This window comes from Mastomys coucha, unplaced genomic scaffold (genome assembly GCF_008632895.1).
Source record: "Mastomys coucha isolate ucsf_1 unplaced genomic scaffold, UCSF_Mcou_1 pScaffold7, whole genome shotgun sequence".
In the NCBI taxonomy this organism is placed as follows: Eukaryota; Metazoa; Chordata; class Mammalia; order Rodentia; family Muridae; genus Mastomys; species Mastomys coucha.
Window position 1 is genome coordinate 98,844,188 of NW_022196913.1, and position 19,969 is coordinate 98,864,156.

Consider the following 19,969-nt stretch of genomic DNA (forward strand, 5'->3'; position numbering starts at 1 on the left):
GGAGCAGAGACTGAAGGAAGGGAAAGCCAGCCTAAATATAGCTATCTCCTGAGAGGCTCTGACATTATCTGACTGACACAGATGTAGAGGCTCACAGCCATCCATCAATCTGAGTGCAGGGTCCCCAGTGAAGGAATTAGAGAAAGGACCAATGGAGCTGAGGGGTTGGCAGCCTCTTAGGAGGAACAACAACATGAACTAACTAGTACCCTCGGAGCTCCCAGGGTCTCAACCACCAACCAAGGACTGCACATAGAGGGGTCTGATTGTTCAAGCAGCATGTGTATGGTAGAGGATTGCAAAATCGATCATCAATAGGAGGAGAGGACCTCGGCCCTGTGAAGGTTCTGTGCCCCAGTGTAGGGGAATGCCAGGTCCAGAAAGTGGGAGAGGGCGGGGTGGCAGGCATGGGGAGGGGGGAGGCAACAGGGGTTTGTTTTTGTTTGTTTTTTTGTTTTTTGGAGGGGAAACTGGGAATGGAGACATTCGCATGTAAATAAAGAAAATATCTAAAATAAAAAAATAAAAAAACAAAAACAAAAACACACATTTTCCAAATACAACAAAGCAGCTGCAGCCTTAGTGCCAACAAGAATACATCAAATCTTTCATGTTGGAGTTCTTTCCCACAAGCTCCATTGTCCAGCCACCATTCTGCTCGTCTTCACCCGGCCTGCCCTCCAAGGAGTATCTGAGTTAGAGCTCTTTCTCTATCCCGATCTCAGATGCATCAATCAAAGAAAATGTTAAATCTAAAATAATCTGGACACAAAACATCCAGGAAGTCTGGGATTTTATGAAAAGACCTAACTAAAAATAATAGAAAGTGAAGAAGTTGAAGAGTCCTACTGCCAAGGACCAGAATAGATATTTACAACAAAATCATAGAAGAAAATCTCTACAACCTCAAGAAAGAAATGCCTATAAACATGTGAGAAGCTTGCAGAATACCAATTAGATTGGACCAGAAAGGAAAATCCTCCTGTGATATAATAATCAAAACACTAAATCTATAGAACAAAGAAACAATTTTAAAAGCTGCAATGGGAAAAGGCCAAGTAACATACAAGGCAGATGTATAAGAATTACACTGGACTTCTTAACAGAGTCTCTAAAAGCTAGAAGGGCCTGGACAGATGTCTTAAAACCTTTAAGAAACCACAGATTCAAACCTAGACCACTATAGTCAGCAAAAGACTCAAATGCTATAGATGAAGAAGGCAAGATAAAACACAAGAAAAACACAAATAAATTTAAACTATATCCAAAAATTCAGACCTACAGAAAATACTTGAAGGAAAACTCCAACCCCAAAAGATTAAATACACACAAGAAAACACAGGAAAGAATTCCACAACAGAAAAAAACATAAAGGAAACACACACACACACACACACACACACACACTAATATCACCAACATCAAAATAATAGGAATTAGTCATTGGTCATCAGTATCTCTTTACATCAGTGGCCTCAGTTCCCCAATAGAAAGACACAGGCTAACAGAATGGATACTAAAACAGATTCCATCATTCTGCTGCATACAAGAAACATACATTGGCAACAAAAATAGACATTATTTCAAAGTAAAAAGCTGGAAAAAAGTTTCCAAGCAACAGACCCAAGAAGTGACCTGGAGTAGCCATTCTAGTATCTAATAAAACAAACAGACTTTCAAAGTCAGTCAAAACAGATAAGAAAGTTCACTTCATACTCATCAAAAATAAAATCACCCAAGATGTCTTCTCAATTCTGAACATACATGCTCCAAATGCAAGGGCACCTACATTCCAAAAAGAAACATGACTAAAGGTTAAACTACACATTGAACCCCACACATTAATTCAGTGTGGGATTCAGCACCCTAATTCTTATCGTCCAGACAGAAACTAAGCAGAGAAATAATTAAACTAACAGAGGTTATGAATCAAATGGCCCTAAGTGATATCCACAGAACATTTCTTGCAAATACAAAAGAATATACCTTCTTCTCAGTACCTCATGGATCCTTCTCCAAAATTGACCATATAATCAGTCACAAACCAAGCTTCAACAGATACAAGAAATTTGAAATAACCCCTTGTACTTCATCAAACCACCATGGACTAAAGCAGTTCTTCATCAATGACAGAAAAACAGAAAGCCTACAAACACATGGAAAGTTGAACAACTCTCAACTCAATGACTACTGGGTTAGGGAAGAAATAAAGAAAGAAATTAAAGACTTTTTAGAATTCAGTGAAAATGAAGCTTCAACATATCCAAACTTATGGGACATGATGAAAGCAGTGCTAAGAGGGACATTCATAACAGTAAGTACATTCATAAGGAAATTAGAAAGTTCTCATATTAGGAATTTAAAAGTATAGCTGAAACCTTTATAAAAAGGAAAGAAAACACATCCAAGAAGAGTATATAACAGGAAATAATCAAACTCAGGGCAGAAATTAATAAGTTATAAACTAAGAGAACAATACAAAGAATCAATGAAATCAAGAGTTTGTTCTTTGAGAAAAATCAACAAGATAGACAAAGCCTTAGCAGAACTTCCTACAAGACATAGAGAGTATCCAAACAAACAAAATCAGAGATGAAAAGAGAGACATAATTATAGACACTAAGAAAAATCAAAAGACCATTAGGTCTTCAAAAGTTTCTACTCCACAAAAATTGAAAAAAATCAAAATGAAATGGATGATTTTCTATATAAATACCACATTCAAAAGATAAATAAAGATCAAGTAAACTATTTAAATAGTACTATAATTCCTAAGGAAATAGAAGTCATTAAGTCATTAAGTTTCTCATCCAAAAAAAACCCAGGTCCAGATGTTTTTAGTTCAGAATTCTATCAGACTTTCAAAGAAGAGCTAATACTGGTACTGTTCAAACTATTATATAGAAGAGAAGCAGAAATAACATTGCAAAATTCATTCTATTAGGCCACAGTCACCCTGATACCTAAATCACACAAAGACAAAACAAAGAAAGAGAATTTCAGACCAATTTCTTTTATGAACATTGATGTAAAAATACTCAATAAAATACTTGCAAATTGAAATCAGAACACATCACAAACTTCATTCACCATGATCAAGTAGACATCATCCCAGGCATGCAGGGATAGTTTAATATATGAAAATCCATCAATGTAATCCATCATGTAAACAAACTGAAAGAAAAAATCACGTGATCATCTAATTAGACACTGAAGAAGCCCTTGACAAAATCCAACACCACTTCATGTTAAAAGTCTTGGAGAGATCATGGGTACAAGATCCATACATAGACATAATAAAAGCAATATACAGCAAGCCAATAGACAACATCAAACAAAAGCAACTCCACTAAAAGCAGGAACAAGTCATGATTACCCACTCACTCCCTATCTATTAAATATAGTACCTGAAGTTCTAGCTAGAGCAATAATACAACTAAAGGGGTTCAAAGGGATAAATATTAGAAAGGGAGAGGTCAAAGTAGGGCTATTTGCAGATGATATGGTAGTATACATAAGTGACCCCAAAATTTCTACGAGAGAACTCCTACAGCTGATGCATACCTTCAGTAAAGTGGCTGAATAAAAAAATCAGTTCAACAAAATCAGTAGCCCTTATAGAAATGGTAAACAACCCAAGAAAGAAATTAGAGAAATAATACCCTTTACAATAGCCACAAATAATATAAAATATCTTGGTGTAACTCTAACCAAGCAAGTTAAAGACCTATATGACAAGAACGTCAAGTCTCTGAAGAAGGAAATTGAGGAAGATATCAGAGGATGGAAAGATTTTCCAGGTTCATGAATCAGAAGGATTAATATAGCAAAAAATGTCATCCTACCAAAAGCAATCTACAGATTCAATGCAATTCCCATCAAATTTCCAACACAATTCTTTATAGACCTTGAAAGAGCAATTCTCAACATTACATGAAAAACAAATACAAAACAAAACAGCAAAGCAACAAAAATAACAAATGCCAGAATAGCTAAAACAATCATATACAAAGAAATTCTGCTGATATTTCCATCCCTGATTTTAAGTTATACTATAGGACAATAGTAATAAAGGCCCCATGGTATTGGCATAAAAACAGACATGAAGATCCATGCAATAAGATCAAAGATCCATAAATAAACCCACATACCTATAAACTCTTGATTTTTGACAAAAATGTCAAAACCAGTGTATAAAAGAAAACATCTTCAACAAATGGTGCTGATCTAAATGGATGTCTGTATATAGAAGAATTAAAATAGACTCATATTTCTCATCCTGTACAAAGCTCAAGTCCAAGTGTATCAAAGATCTTACCATAAAATTGAACACACTAAATCTAATAGAGGAGAAAATGTATAACTGCCTTGAACTCATTAACATAAGAGACAACTTACTGAACAGAACACCAATAGCTCAGACACTAAAACAACAACTAATATATAGGATCTCATGAAACTGAAAATTTTTGCAAGGACACCATGAATAGGACAAAATGGAAGCCTACAGAATGGGAAAGTTCTTCATCAACCCTACATTCAACAGAGGACTAATATCCAAAATATATAAAGAACTCAAGAAATTAGACATCAGCAAACTCAATAACCCAGTTAAAAAAAACAGGACACAGAGCTAAATAGAGAATTCTCAACAGAGGGATCTCTAATAGCTGGGGAATACTTTAAAAAATCTTCGGTGTCCTTAGTCATAGGGGAAATGCAAATCAAAATGACTCTGATATTCCATCTTACACGCGTTAGAACAGTCAAGATCAAAAACTTAAGAGACAGCACATGCAAGCAAGGATGTGTAACAAAGGGAACACTCACTATTGCTGGTGTGAGTGCAAACTGGTACAACCACTTTGGAAATCAACTTGGTGGTTTCTCTGAAAACTGAGAATAGTTCTACTGCAAGACCTTGCTATAGCACTCCTTAGCATGTGTGTGTGTGTGTATGTGTGTGTATGTGTGTGTGTGTGTGTGTGTGTGTGTGTGTGTGTGTGCCTCGCAGACAGCAGAAGACTCAGTCTCAGCAGAAAAATGGCTGGACAAAAGAAGAAACAAGGACACGACCAAAAGGCTGCTGCCAAAGCTGCCTTAATATACACCTGCACCATCTGTAGGACACAAATACCAGACCCCAAGACCTTCAAGCAGCATTTTGAGAGCAAGCACCCTAAGACTCCACTTCCTCCAGAGTTGGCTGATGTTCAGGTATGAAGCTGTTTACAGGTGAAATCATGACACCTTTGATTCTTCTACTGTCTCAGACCTTAGGTAACAAACCTGCAGCTGCTTTTTTAAACAAACTGTTGATCAGTAAAAATTAAAGGGGCTACAGAAACAGTCATTTTTATGCTGTTCCTTTTGGGCTTCGTGCAAAGACAGTTCTGTGTAAGTGTACAGTTGACTCTGATGTGGAAATCTGAAAAATCAGTCCACTCTTGTTATAAATTATTTTTTACAATTGTAATTATATTGATGTTCATATTGTGTAAAATAATTCATTTAATAAAGTAGTGCTTTGATTTTACAACACCACAGGGAAAAAAATCAGATATATATATAATCTCTCATTGTACCGCAAGGGCAAGTGCTCCACAATGTTCATAGCAGCCTCATTCATTACAGCTAGGAATGTTCATAGCAGCCTCATTCATTACAGCTAGGAACTGGAAACTACCTAAATGCCCCTCAACTGAAGAATAGGTTTTAAAAAACGTGGTTCATCTACACTGTGGAATACTATTCAGCTATTAAAAACAAAGATATTATGAAATTTGCAGGCAAAAATTGCAACTAAAAAATATAGTAACACACACAGAGAAAGACAGGCATGGTATATACTTACTTATAAGTAGACACCATATGACAATGCATAGACCCAAAGAAATTAAGTAATAAGGAGGACCCAAAGGAAGATGCATGAATCTCACTCAGAAGGTAAAGTAAAATGTAACCCTCCTGGCTTGAGGCCTGCCTCTCATAACCACACCTCTCTGCCCACCTCCTGCTATTTGCCACGCCTCGAACCTGGTTCCAGTTACATCGGAAGTCCCACCTCTACAGAGACCAAAGAAGCCGCTGATTGGGCTGGCATGCTCATGAACTTGTGGGAGGGGTTTTGCCTCACCTATTCTACCTGTTGGCTTGTAACAAAGAGATCATTAAAATTCAAGATGGCTGAGCGATCATGACTCTCATCTAATTTTTTTTAAAACCTTCCACGTGGACAGGTATAATTTTGGCCACCCTATTTTCTCCCAAACTCTCTCTTACTGTTGCTTTTCCTTCTAACTCCATTTCCCAGAATAACCCTTCTCTATTGTTACTACTGGGCGGTAACAGTAAAACAGTCATCAGAGGTGGATGGAAGGAGAGGTGGATGGAAGGGTGGGAGAATGGGTGAGATGGGGATCAGGTATGAGGAGAGGGCTGTAGGAGAGAGGTGAGAGTGAGAACAACAATCGATGAAGGGCATCAATCTCTGGAGTAGCTGAAGACCTGGGACAGGGGAGGCTCTGGGAAGTCTATAGAGATGACCCTAGCTGAGACTTCTACTAGTAGGGCATATGGAAACTGAAGTTACCACTCTCTGTGGCTAAAGATGGAGCAGAGATTGAGGATGGAATGGCCAACTTATAACTGGCTCAACTTGAGTAACACCCCATGTAAAAGAACTAATCCCCAACACTATTAATGATACTCTGTTATACTTACAGTCAGGAGCCTAGCACAATGGTCTCCTGAGAGGTGTCATCCAGTAGCTGATACAACAGAAGCAGAGATCTACAGCCAAACATCAGGCAGAGCTCATTGAGTCTCGTGGAAGAGTGGGGATAGAATTGAATGAAGCAGAGGGGTGACACCACAAGAAGACCTACAAAGTCAACTAAGCAGGACTCATGTGGGCTCACAGAGACTGATCTACCAACCAAAGAGCATACAGGGGTTGTGTCTACCCCCCCCTCAACATACACATACATTTCTAGCAGATATGCAGCTTGGTCTTCATGTGGGTCCCTGAACAATTGGAGCAGAAGCTATCTCTGACTCTGTTGCCTGCTATTGGATCCCTTTCCCCTAACTGGACTATATGATTGGGCCCCAGTGGAAGAAGATGCACTTAGTCCTACTATGACTGGATATCCCAAAGCGGGTAGTACCCCAGAGGGCTTCCCCTTCTCTGAGGAAAAGGGGAGAGGGTAATGGCAGAGTGGCTTCTAAGGGAGGGATTGGGAGAAGAGAAGCAACAGGGGTGTCTCAATAGGGATGTAAAGTGAACAAATAAATAAATTGTTAAAAAAAAAAAAAAAAGCTTCAATGTTCTGAAGCACAGTGAAGACTTCTCAGTCCTCCATGCTCTACCCAACCCTCATCTCCTCACTCAACTCCTAGCCCAAGCTCTGCCCTGAAGAGCCACCAAAGCAAATTCCATTACACTCATTTAGCAGTAGTGGCCTGATTTAACGTGACCTCAAGTTAAATTGCTTTCACTAATGCAAACTTAATTAGGGGTTCTTTAATCCCTAGGAGTGATTTTCTTGTTTGGGCCTAAAGTCTGCTCCAGTAGGAGTGTGGTGGTTTCTGGTGGACGATTTAAAGTTGAGGCTTCTTAGAGAATTTCAGGAATGTAGCAATACTGCGAGTCCTCTGTAGACAACAGCTAGTGGCTTTGAACTATCTCCTCAGAAATGCTTTAAAAAATAATAAACTAAAAAAGAAAACATGGTTTCATATTACCATATCTATTCTCTTTGGGGCCAGGAATTTCTCAAACTGCACTTTCTCCAATAAAAATATTTGGGGGATACAGCAGATGAGATTGCAACCAGAAAAGACAGAAGCTGGAGTTACATTCCTAAAATAACTCTTAAAATTCAGCTCTAAATTTCTCTGTCAAGCTCAGGGTACGTGAGGTGAAACTACAAAATAGGCTTGCTTCAGTGTGACTTCCAAATATGGTGATAGCTGGCTTGTGGTTTTTCTTTTTTTTTTTTTTTGTGAATAATCACAAAAATACCCACCTCATCTATAAGCAGGAAGACAGACAGAGACCTCATTCCTCCCCCCGAGTAGCTGTGGTAGAAGCCTGTCATCAGATCCAGCTCCTCTATCCGGAGCTGCTCTGTTTCAAAAGAGCAAGAGAAAGAAACCTAGTGTCTAGCCTGCCCAATCTTCTCCCTGCCACATCATGTCGCTCTCATACTGGCAATTAGTGCACGTCCACTGCAGACTGGTTGATACAGTTCACTGATAAGAGTGATAATGAGTTGGAGAAGGTAGCCAATTTGGCTCCAAACCAATAAGCCCAGACCTAGCTTGCTTCAGCCTTAATTTAGCCAAAGCCAACTCTCCTCCCCAGCCCTCTCTGAATAAAGTGGTTCCATGGGCCTGGTCCACTTATCTAAGCTCCTCTTTGTAGAATCTTTTTGATCTTTCCAAGCTGAACTGTCCTCGTCCATACTGACCCATCGTCTGCGCTTCCTGTCAGTCAGCACTGCTTTTGATCTTGGAGTCTCAATGCACAGTGAGACCCTTTCTCTCCTCCACAGAAATGTATCTGTGATGGCTACTTTCACAGCCGTCTCAATAGATCTCTTTTTGTACTAAACCTGTTCATCGGAAGGAGTCATTCAATGATTTCCTCCCCAACGTCCGCTGGGACAGGAGCTCTTTCAAGACCCGTGTCACCTTTTCTAGGGTAAGGAAAGGCTGGGGCACTCTAGAAGCAGCAATTGGATCCTTTAGTAGCAATCTCAGGACCAGCACTGTGAATCCAGAAAGCAACTGAGGAAAGGTGAGAATAGGGCACGAATCCTTTCCTTTGTGTCATCCCATGACAACATACTTGGTCTTCAGATTAACTACAGCCCCTGTGGCATTGATCTTGGACAGACTGTTCGGGATGAGACAGAGAAGAACAGTGCGCGGTAGACGATTTGTGTCTCCTTTTGTTTTCTAGCCTGGTCTGGAAGCCAGGCAGTTAGGAACGAGGCTACATGAGCTTGCCAAATGGCCAGCAGAGGGCGACTCTGGAAACGTGACTACAGATAGAAAAGAGGTTCCAAGCCTGGGCGGCTGCCCAGCACAATGCCTAAGCAGATTCAGTCAGCAGCCCTCAAATGAGCAACTCTGGAGGAGGAAGGGTTAGTCCAGCTGCTGCGGTGAGCTCGTCACAACTTTGAATTCATCCCAGAGAATTGATCTGACGTGCAAAAGGCCTTGGTCCTTCCCCACGTTGATTCTGGAGCCTAGAGCTGCTGCCCTTACCTGTCAACCACCACCCCATCCTCTAGTCAAACAAATCAATCAAAAACATGAGTTGCTAGAGGAACACAAATACAGGCAGCAGTGGGATTGAGCCAAGAGGGCTGAGCTCTTTTCCTGCTGCTCTAGGTTACAAACACATTCCAAAAATGTAACTCTGCCCACACCATGGCAAAGCTGCCTTTGATAAAAAACACAATGTACCATATACAATGTTGACACATAACAGATGGAGCTTTGAGCTTTTGAAATGTGCTCTTGGTAAAGGGGAACTAGACATTAAATTCTTGGTTAGAATATAGACTCGTCCCCACATGGCCTACACAGTCAACACAAGAATTCTTTCTTTCCACTCTTTTATGTATCATTATTTCCTTCTGTGACTAATAGTCCCCAGAATTCACTTTTATCACTGACCAAATAAAACTGAGTTTATTGGTCACATGTATCTCCCATCTGGCTGAGAAACAGCAGTGCAGGATGCTTTGAGAGCATGAGCATCCTGGACCTGCTGGGAATACAGTAGTGGGTCCTGCGATGATGCAAAAGCTATGGATGGAAGCAGATGGACGGTTTCCCTCAGGCTCCCTATATAAAGCTATACACTTAGTGGAAAAGGTGGGTGTGCTGTAACAAGCTGGCTTTAAGACAAACCCTAACCTACCACAGCCTGCAAACCCTTTCTAAGCTGATCACAAGCACTCCTGGAACTGCACAGAGGCATCATTAAAGAGTTCGAATGAATTCAGGATGTTCTTGGGGGAGGAGATGTCCACCCCCACAGGCTTCTGTTTCCACAATGCCACTTGTGCTCTGCCAGATTGTACTCAACACTGAGAGCTGCAGGTTCAGCCCTGTCATGATAACCCCAAATTGTTTTATTAGGTCATAATAGATGTGACTGGGCACTTGCTCAAAAACATTTTTCATATTTAATCCATGCCAACACTTCATTTTCTTTTTTGTTCTGAAAGAAAAATACAGGGAAAGGCGGGGGGTTGGGGGGGAAGGCTGCCAGTGAAGCAGGTCTTAGAATCACCTGGCCTTTGATTTTAACAAGACAGGGTCTTCAGACTCTTGAATTGATAGTGGGTAAAGACAACCTTGGAAGGAGGAAAGGAATACTGTGTTGACTGTCTCAATATCTTATCAAGGCCTTCCTATTGTAAAAGGCTTGTTGGAATAGGAGGAAGTTGAAGGGGCTTTTCTGGCTTAAGAAAGCTAATATGTGTTGTGTTTTTGTGTCCATGTTAGCATCTATATTAGTGCCATCCTTGTTCAGTTCAGGCTGCACAGTCTCACAGGAAATCTGTAATCCTCTGTCTCTTACAACCTTTCTGCCACCACTTTCAGTGATTCCTGACCGTTAGGTACTGGAGCATGTTGTAGGTGGATCAGGGAGAACTGGACTCTACACCTCGGCAATGTGATGAGTTGTAGTTTTCAGAAATGGTCTCTGTCTGTTCCCAAAAGATTTCTTTACGGGAGAGGACTCCACTCCTCTGTGGTAGTAAGGATAAGTATTTAGAATGTACTTAGGGGTTATGCTGATTTAATGAAATGATAGTTGCAGTTTCGCCTCCAAGATCCATGACTTCACTAGCTTTGGGTAGTTGGCATCGTTTTCAATTCCAGGCATAGTTTATTAGGCAGATGTTAAGTACAACTAGAGGTCTATTGTCTGCCACCAAGGTATGTATGCCACTACTATAACCTTAGGGTTATCATGCCATGCTGGTCATTGTTGCCATGCAGAGCATCACAGCTGGGACCCACATGTGAAGCTGTGAACTCCCTCCTTTGGAAGCATGCACAGTGCCTTCTGGTACCAAGAAAGCTCTAAATATTCAACCCTAGAAACATACAAGCAAGTGACACTTCATTGGTTATATTTATGCATCTGGGGATATGTATATGTGTATGTATTAAGTGGGTACAGTGTGGGTTTATGACAACAATCAAAGAAAAAGAGGCCATGAATTTGAAAGAGAGCAAGAGGTGGTATTTGGAGGGAAGAAAGGGAGGATATTATGTAATTATAATAAAACTTTAAAAAATAAAAAAAAATGAAATTTAAGAAATGGACAAAAGGGCACTGGCAGTACAAGCCTTTAGTCCCAGCACTCGGGAGGCAGAGGTAGGTAGATTTCTGTGCATTCAAGGTTAGCCTGGTCTACAGAGTGAGTTCTAGGGCATCAAAGGCTACACAGAGAAACCCTGTCTTGAAAAACAAAAACAAAATACAAACAAACAAACAAACAAAAACAAAAAACAAAAATAAGAAGAAACTGGTAGGATTTCACACCTGAAATATTATTATAACTGTTTTTATAGCATAGCCTGAATGAATAATTCCTGCAAACAACTTTTCCCCCTACAGATTAAAAAAAAATAATATAATTAGTTAATTAACTTTCAGAGACAATGAAGGGATTGTGAATGACCTCATTTTGTGAAGAAGCTATAGAAAGTGCAGCTGCCTCTATTTTATACACAGGTCACATTCTCTGTGGTATGTGACCAAGAGGGCATGGTATGAGACCAAGAGGGCACTTGCAATTTTGTTTGACCTACTGCTATGTGTGGTATGGCACACAGTGTGCTCAATAAATGCTTTGACTTTGTAAAAATTAAGGTTGTTTCTGACATCTTTCTGGAGTCCGTGGACATGTGATAATCGAGGGTCGGGGTGACAGTGTCCACTGTAACATCAATGATTGTAACAGTTAGAGCAATAAAGGGAAAATGTGACTTAAAAAGTATCTGCCTAGAGCTAATTTCTCATTTTGCGGTACCTATGTTTGAGTGAGGAGAGTCTGTCATGGTCTGAATTCAAAGCCTATCTTTAGCATGTATCAGGATGTTGTTGCTCAGAAACTCATAGAATATAATTGGAATAAAAACTTTCTCACAAGCTAAAAAAAGTTATACATCCTGCGTAAAAGCATTTTGGAAATGAGGCTACAAATAATACAAGGTGGTGATTTTATAGTAAATTTTAAGGAATTATGTGATTCTCTCAGCATCTACCCTAGGCTACCTGGCCCAAGTTCCTGGTAATTCTCTTATCTCTACCTTTCATCTCTCCATAGGTATCCTATGCACACCACTGCATCTGGTTTTCTACATGCGCTCAAATATCAAGTCCAAATCATTAGGCTTATAAATTAAGTATGTTTATCCCCTATGATATCTCATTTGGCCTGTTTCCTCTCTGGTGACCCTGGGAAGGATCTGCTTCCAGGTTGACCTAGAGGTTGGCAAAATGCAGTCCCGTGTATGATAGAGCTGAGTGTCCCGTGTATTTTCATGTTGACTGACAGCTATATCCCAATGTCAGCACTCACAGGATGTTCTTAGGTCTTTGTCCCAAAGAGCCCTGCATCTCATCAAAAGTCTCCCCCTCTGCCTTCCCTTTCCCCTCCCAGAGAGAGAACGATCTAGTTTGGAAGTGATTACACCTGGGCTCACCATAATTGTTTTTACGGGCTGACCTGCATGTACGCAGTTGAGATGCATCCCACATTGATGTCAGTGTATCCTCAACTGTATCTCCACCTCAGGTTTTGAGAAGGTCTCTCACTAAAGCTGGAGTTTTCTGCTCTCACTAGGGTGGCTGACCAATAAGCTCTGGAGAGCTGCCTACCTCAGCTCCCTAGTGTTAGTGCTATGCACCATCCCACCTAACATTTATCTGGTTGCTATGGATGCCAACTCAGGTCCTCATATTTGTCAGTAAGCACTTTACCAACTGAGCCATTTCTTCACAACCCAGAGTAATTTTTAATTAGCCATTAAACTTCACCATACCTTATATCTACAGAAAACCTTTTACAATGGAGTATAAAATAAGCATGAGTGTGGTACTCAGAGTCCTGAGGATTAGGGCTGGACATCTAAGAAAAGGGGACATCTTAGTGTTACAATAAACCCATTAGAAGATGGCTTTAAATGGACATACAGACCTATTGTTATTCAAATAGTTCGCCTCATTAAGATTGAAGATCACAGAGACAAACTCAATGCTCAATTCAACTCCTATAATATACAGGTTTGTTAGTGGAGATGTAAGGCTTTTTGTCAGGATTCCTGCTTTGAAATCTTAACTTTCACAGAGAAAATAATGAAAATATTTCTGTCTTAGTTAATAGTTCTGTACTTACCTCTTCTCTCTGCTCCCTAGAAAAATACCTAGGTATAATAGAGTTACTGATACTAAGTGAATGAATAAATGACAGAAATTTTCATTTACATTTAATGAAGTCTGATACCTACACAATATCCCTAGTACTTGGGAAAATATGTTGATGAACACTTAATAATGAGATCTGGGTTCTTCTTTTATCTTTCAGGTATGTTTGTGTGTGTGTGTGTGTGTGTGTGTGTGTGTGTGTGTGTGAAGTTTCCTTGTGAATTTATTCCACTATAATCTTTTTCTATTGAACAAAACTGTCCTTGCTCAGTGTAAAGGGGCCAGTGCTTTCAGACTGCAGAGATTTGCAAAGATCAATGAGAGTTCTGCCTGAGGAGCAGCAGGCACCAGAGAGTCGAAGACAAGGGTCTTTTCCTGAAAGAAGAATGTATGGGCCTCGCTCTTCTGACTGCATAGTGCATCATGCCCAGCAGACCTGATCATAGTTCAGCAAAACATAAATGGCTCTGACTAGGCAAAGCACAAATGATCTTTCTGCACCCATCCTTGATCATGACAAATCCTCCATACTGTTGCCAAAGCTATCACTGGATAGCCAGATTGATAGATACAAACTGAAGTGAGGCAGTGTGACATCAATGACATCAGCCAGTAGTGAAGCAGGGACACTCTCAGCCTACCTTACCATGACTAAACCAATGCTCTTCTCTGGGCCATCGGTAGCTGCTTATCATTTAAAAATAAACCTGGAATTTTTTATTAGTTATACAGTCCTAACAAGATCTCTCCAGAATGCTCTTTTGTGGTTTTTCTGTTTCCCAAGTTGTGTAGCGCATAGCTATTTTCCAGGAACCACGCTCTGCCATTGCCTGCTTATTAAACCAAAGCCAATTATATAATGGGCAATTTCACACAAGCACACACACAGACATACGCACATAAGCACATTATCGAGTGTGAATGCATTTAGATAATACAAAGCTCCTAGGCTGCCACAGAGTTACATCACTAAAACCAGGCACATGTTCACACCATTAAATAAGGCTGTATATAGTATGCACTTTCTATACTACTATACTACTAAAAGCCCCATCCTTTTCTTACTTATTTAGTCCAGCTCAGGAGGAAGTGCACAGTTGCCATTTCCCACTGACTCAGAGAGAATGGAGATATGAAGAGGAAGAATGCTTTGCCAAGATGAAATAGCAGAACTGGATGTAAACTCCCAAAATCCTGCCTCCAAAGACCACTCGGTGATACCTTGTACTCTTCCAGATCTATCGCAGTGGGCTTTCAAGAGTCTGTAACTCCATAGCTTGCCGTCACATGACTAGGATCTGCCTCCTGCTATGAGTATCAGTAAGTGCTCAAGGAGTAGCCTTTATAGGAAGAAATAATCCTCTCTGATTCCTGGACATGAGCTCTACTTCTGTTCTCCAAATGTAGCAACAGAGGCTTGGTAGAATTGGAAGAATGTACCTGGATTTTTTTGTCTATGGCAGGTAGCAAATCCCAGCCAAATGATGATAAGTTATGGAGTTTTGAAGGCAGACTGTGGTGGCTCTGGAAGAGTGTGGGAGCTCATCGCATAGATGCTTGGAGCAGGCTTTCTGGGATCAGAAACCAGCTCTACTTGACCTTAGAAAAGCATTTCTCCTCTTTATCAGATGCTATACTGAGCAGCAAACAGAAAATTAACATAGCTCCTTCCTTCAGGAATCATAAGCTCTGGTTTGCAGGACAAAAATCAAAGCCGTAACAAATTTAGCTTATATCACCTATTGAAAAATACGAAGCATGGAAGAGGAAAAGACACTGGATTGTAGTGTCTCCCTCCCTTCCATGACCAATCAAATACCACCATAGTACTGATGTGACACCATGAGCCATTTATTAGTTATCTGTGGAGACCATTCTGTTATCTGAGTAAAACCTCACCTCAAAAACCAGGTGGAGCATTAAAAAAAGAGTAGAGGAAAGAGGTAGGTATCCTGGGAGTGTGCAAACAAAGCAGGAGCTCTGCCTACGTGCTGAGAGGAGTGTGCAAGGAAAACATAAGAAACATAATCTCACGTCGTTATTACCACAAATAACTGCTGGCCGACAGCCAGCTCAGGAACAGTGAGTCCAGTTCAGAAAATACAAAGGACTGAACTTGCCAGTCAACCTAAGTGAACTTGGAAACGGATACCTCTCCAATGACCTTGAAAAGGAGCACAGCTTGTTGAGACCTAAGTAATGGTCTTGAGAAACTAGGAGTAGAGAAATCTGCAAAGCATCACTGGATATGACAGTGTGTGAGTATTCTCAGCACTTGGAGTCCCGGAACTTAGAGGCAAGAGGGTTAGGGGTAACAATAAGACTGCTGAGGTAGGGAACATGAGGACAGCCTGGGCTCTAGGAAGCCCTGTTTCAAAAGATGTGAAAGTAGAGAGAGAGAGACAGAGACAGAGAGACAGAGAGAAACAGAGGCAGAAAGAGAGGCAGAGAGAGAGATAGACAAGAGAATGGGAGAAAGAAAAAGGGAGGAAGGAAAGAAAGGAAGAAGAAAGAGAAAGAGAAAGAGAGAGAGAAAGAAGGAAAGAAAGAAAGAAAGAAAGAAAGAAAGAAAGAAAGAAAGAAGGAAAGAAAGGAATAAAGAAAGAAAGACAGAGTGAGAGGAGTGAGGGAAGGGAGGAAGGAAGAATCTAGCACATCTAACTCAGCACTAGCACAGGATTGTAATACAATTCACAGGCACTATTCTAAATCACTAAGACTGTGAGACTCTGTTACATCAAAAATAGAAAATTAACACACTGACCCTTCAGACACATTTTAGGGAAAGTCTCTCTCTCTCTCTCTCTCTCTCTCTCTCTCTCTCTCTCTCTCTCTCTCTGTCTCTCTCTGTCTCTCTCTGTCTCTCTCTGTCTCTGTCTCTGTCTGTCTGTCTCTCTCTCTGTCTCTGTCTCTCTCTCTCTCTCTGTCTCTGTCTCTCTGTCTCTGTCTCTGTCTCTCTCTCTGTCTCTCTCTCTCTCTCTCCTCTGTGTGTGTGTGTTTCTGTCTCTGTCTCTCCATCCCTCCCCTCCCTCTCCCTTTTTCCTCCTGCTTTCTGTGTGTGTGTGTGTGTGTGTGTGTGTGTGTGTGTGCTATGTGTATGACAAAGGCCACATCACCAAAGTGCTATAAACACTTCTGTGGCACAGATTTATATGCAAAAGGACTGGGAGAGTTAGCAGGTCTTTGTTCTCCCCTCTCCCTGCAGCTGTAGAAGCATTCCCAGCATTAAGCCTTGGCAATAGCCTTCTGAAGTACTGGAGAGCTAACCTCTTTCACTGAGCCCATGAAGTCTAAAATGTACTTAGGTTCCTGACTGAAGCTCTTACTCTCCCCCAACATCTACAGCTCTATCTCACCTCAAGGAAAGTCACAAGGAATCTCTAGTTTTGGTGGTTGTTGGTCTTTCCCCTCGCCTCTGGCAACAGAGACTACATAAAGTTTACAATTTTAACTACTATCTTTGTTTCTTTGTTTCCTTACTAACTTATTTTGCGGTGCTGAGGCAGTCATGCACATGCCAGGGCATGTGTGTGGAGATCAGAGGACAGTATGTGAATGTGAGATTTCTCTTTCCACTTTGTAAATCCTGGGAATCAAATTCTGGTTCTCTGGTTTGGCAGCAAACACCTTTACTCACCATGTTATCTTACATTGTTTAGCCATTGTTTTTCCAGTTTGGAATCTGTGCTTATATTTCTTCTGTGTACATGTGTAGAGTCAAATGACAAACTTATGGGCATTATTTCCTTCCTACTGTGAAGTTCCTGAATATCAAACCCAGGGCAGGCTTAGCAACAAATCCCTCTGCTATTTTATGGCCCATTATATTCTCTCTCTCTCTCTCTCTCTCTCTCTCTCTCTCTCTCTCTCTCTCTCTCTCTCTCTCTCTCTCTCTGTTTGTGTGTCTGTGTGTGTCTTTGTCTCTCTGTCTCTGTGTGTTTGTGTGTGTGTGTTTTAACTTTTTGTTGGATCTTCGTGAATTTCACAGCATGCAGCACAATCCCATTCATCTTCCCCTCCCCTCATACCCATCCTCCACCCTTGCAACTCACTCCACAACCAAGGAAAAAATCTTTGTGGAAGCTGTAATGTGTCACACACTTCTTTCTTTGCAAATGTTCATTGCAATGACTCCTTGGTCTGGTATTACATCTCTGGCTTCTGCGAGTCTATCAATACTGAAACCTCACTGAAACTCCTCCTGGCTATCCTGTTTTTGCCCTGTGTTGTGGGCACTCTGCAGATTTGGATCTGTGGGACAAGCCTCTTCTTGCAGTCCAGCAGGTTATTGATTGGGTAGATGCTGGGGTGGGTCAATTCAAAGCTCTGAATCTGGGTCTGAGTGGTATCGGAGGAGCTGGTCAGCATGCCGGCTCTCCCACTCTCATACTTTTGGATCCAGCTCACCAGCAACCCCCACATCCAGGGCCAGCTCTACCTTGCTGCCCAGGTAAGGGACAGGCACAGATCTCCTGCTCTTGTGATCCCCATCAAGGCCAAGTCTTCTGCCTTCAGCAAGTGGCAAGGGCAAAGGGGAAGGAAGGAGATCTCTCCCTCACTGACATCACTGCATGGGCGATAGGTGGTAGGGCCAGGTCTCCCATGCTCCTATTCTTGGGGTTGCCTCACCAGCAACTCCTACAATGTGCAGGGCCTGTCCTACCAAGTATTACATACGGCTAATGTCTGATAAACAGTGTTCCTGCTATCATGTCCTAAGCGCCAGATCTCCACCATGCCCAGGTAAGGGATGGGGCCAGTTCTGCCCAGACATCAACATGTCCCTGGGCAGCACAGCTCAGACCAGGGACATCTGCCTGGCCTTTGGTGGTAACAGATGTCTGCTGCTGCAGAGTCACAGACTCAGACATGGCCCCTCGTAGCTGCACAGGCCAGGACCCTATTAACTAACAATATCCACAAAATAAAGTTAACATTTATGGGGAAAAGGCCAACCATGTATATAATACCGTGTATATAATGTGCACATTATCACATGTATTTAGCACATTCTTAGAAAAATTCTATGTTTGTGCCACTGTGCATCTAGTGGGTGAGAGAAGTTGTGTTTCAATGGAACCATTTCTGTAAGACTCCAAAGTCAGTGACCTTTCTAATTTGAGTATTCAACATGTGATTATAATATGTACACACACACACACACACACACACACACACACACACGATTATCTTCTAAACTACCCACAGGTGAAATTTCCTACCTTTTCTTCTTTTCTTTTCTTTAATTACCCACTGTTGTTAGCATTAAGAAACCATCAAGGCAAAGTTGACAGATATAACATTAACTGAGCACATAAAAATATTTATCTCAAGATTTCACTAGGTACAGTCTCTCTCTCTCTCTCTCCTCTCTCTCTCTCTCTCTCTCTCTCTCTCTCTCTCTCTCTCTCTCTCTCTCTCTCTCTCAGGTCTTATCTAGGCAATTTATGGAAATTAAGACAAAAAGATGCCATTCGTGGAAGGAAAGAAACTGATGACCCTTTTTTCTTTTTCTTTTTTTTTCTCTTGATTTTTTGGAAGGCATGCATGTTATACAACTCAATGGCTAGGTGATTATTTACCTAATACTTACCCTTCTAATTTTTAGTTGCTCTTCTACAAAATGGCACCACCATACCTCTTCCATGAGGGGAGGTAAATGATGAGACTTCTCTACATGGTTCAAATAAACTCCTGAAATGAAACATGTCCAAATTAAACAGAGTTGTAATTCCATTCATGAGATACTCCCTCTTATTTTTTCAGTTCAAAAAATGTCTAAAAATAAGCAAAAGTAGTTTTAAGATTATACCACTTTCTAATTTAAATGAGCAATCTTTATTATTTAAATATTTTGTTTTACTCTGCTAGAATATAAGCTCCATGAAAGCCCACATTTTTCATATGTTGTTTATTGTTGTATATCTATAGACAGGGTTTCTCAGTCTTCTCACTGATATTTGGAGCAGGAAAGTCCTTTGTTACAGGATATTGTCCTGTGAACTGTAGGACATTTCTGACCATAACCCACTAGAAGCCAATATCAACTTCAAAGTTATAACATGCTAAGTATTTTCAAAATTGTGTCAAGTGTTTCCAAAATACAAAATCTCTCCTTCTTTTATATGAATGACCTAGAAATAATGCCTGACTCAGAAAAAAAACGAACAGTAAACATTTGCTGAATGAAGATAGCAATATCAAATTTATTAGCATGCCTAAAACATACAGAATAGTTCTTGGTGCACGGTAAGTAGTAAAAAAAATTACTAGTAACATCTAATAATGTTGTTGTAGTTGTTATTGTAGTAGTAGTAGTTTTTGTTGTTGTTTTTAATTGTTACTGTGTCTTTGTCTTCTTCTAGCATTAGCCTTGGAGGCAACCAAACTATTATTACATTGAGACTTAGTGTTTGCTATAAATTACATTTTTTTTTGAAGGGATGTTGGATTTTGTCAAATGCCTTCTCAGCATCTAGTGAGATGATCATATGGTTTTTGTCC

The 19,969-nt window shown here is 40.6% G+C and overlaps 1 protein-coding gene and 1 pseudogene across 1 annotated transcript in view; both read left to right on the forward strand.

Annotated features, from left to right (window-relative positions):
• Positions 1–5,003: 5,003 nt before the first annotated feature.
• Positions 5,004–8,940, forward strand: LOC116081583 (annotated as a pseudogene).
• Positions 8,941–17,831: 8,891 nt separating this feature from the next.
• The window catches only part of LOC116081584 (alpha-1B-glycoprotein-like), a 59,027-nt gene continuing 56,889 nt past the window's right edge, over positions 17,832–19,969 (forward strand). Inside the window, exon 1 of the mRNA XM_031358121.1 lies at positions 17,832–17,915. Coding sequence (XP_031213981.1) covers positions 17,832–17,915 — 84 coding nt within the window. The remainder of the gene's footprint in view (positions 17,916–19,969) is intronic.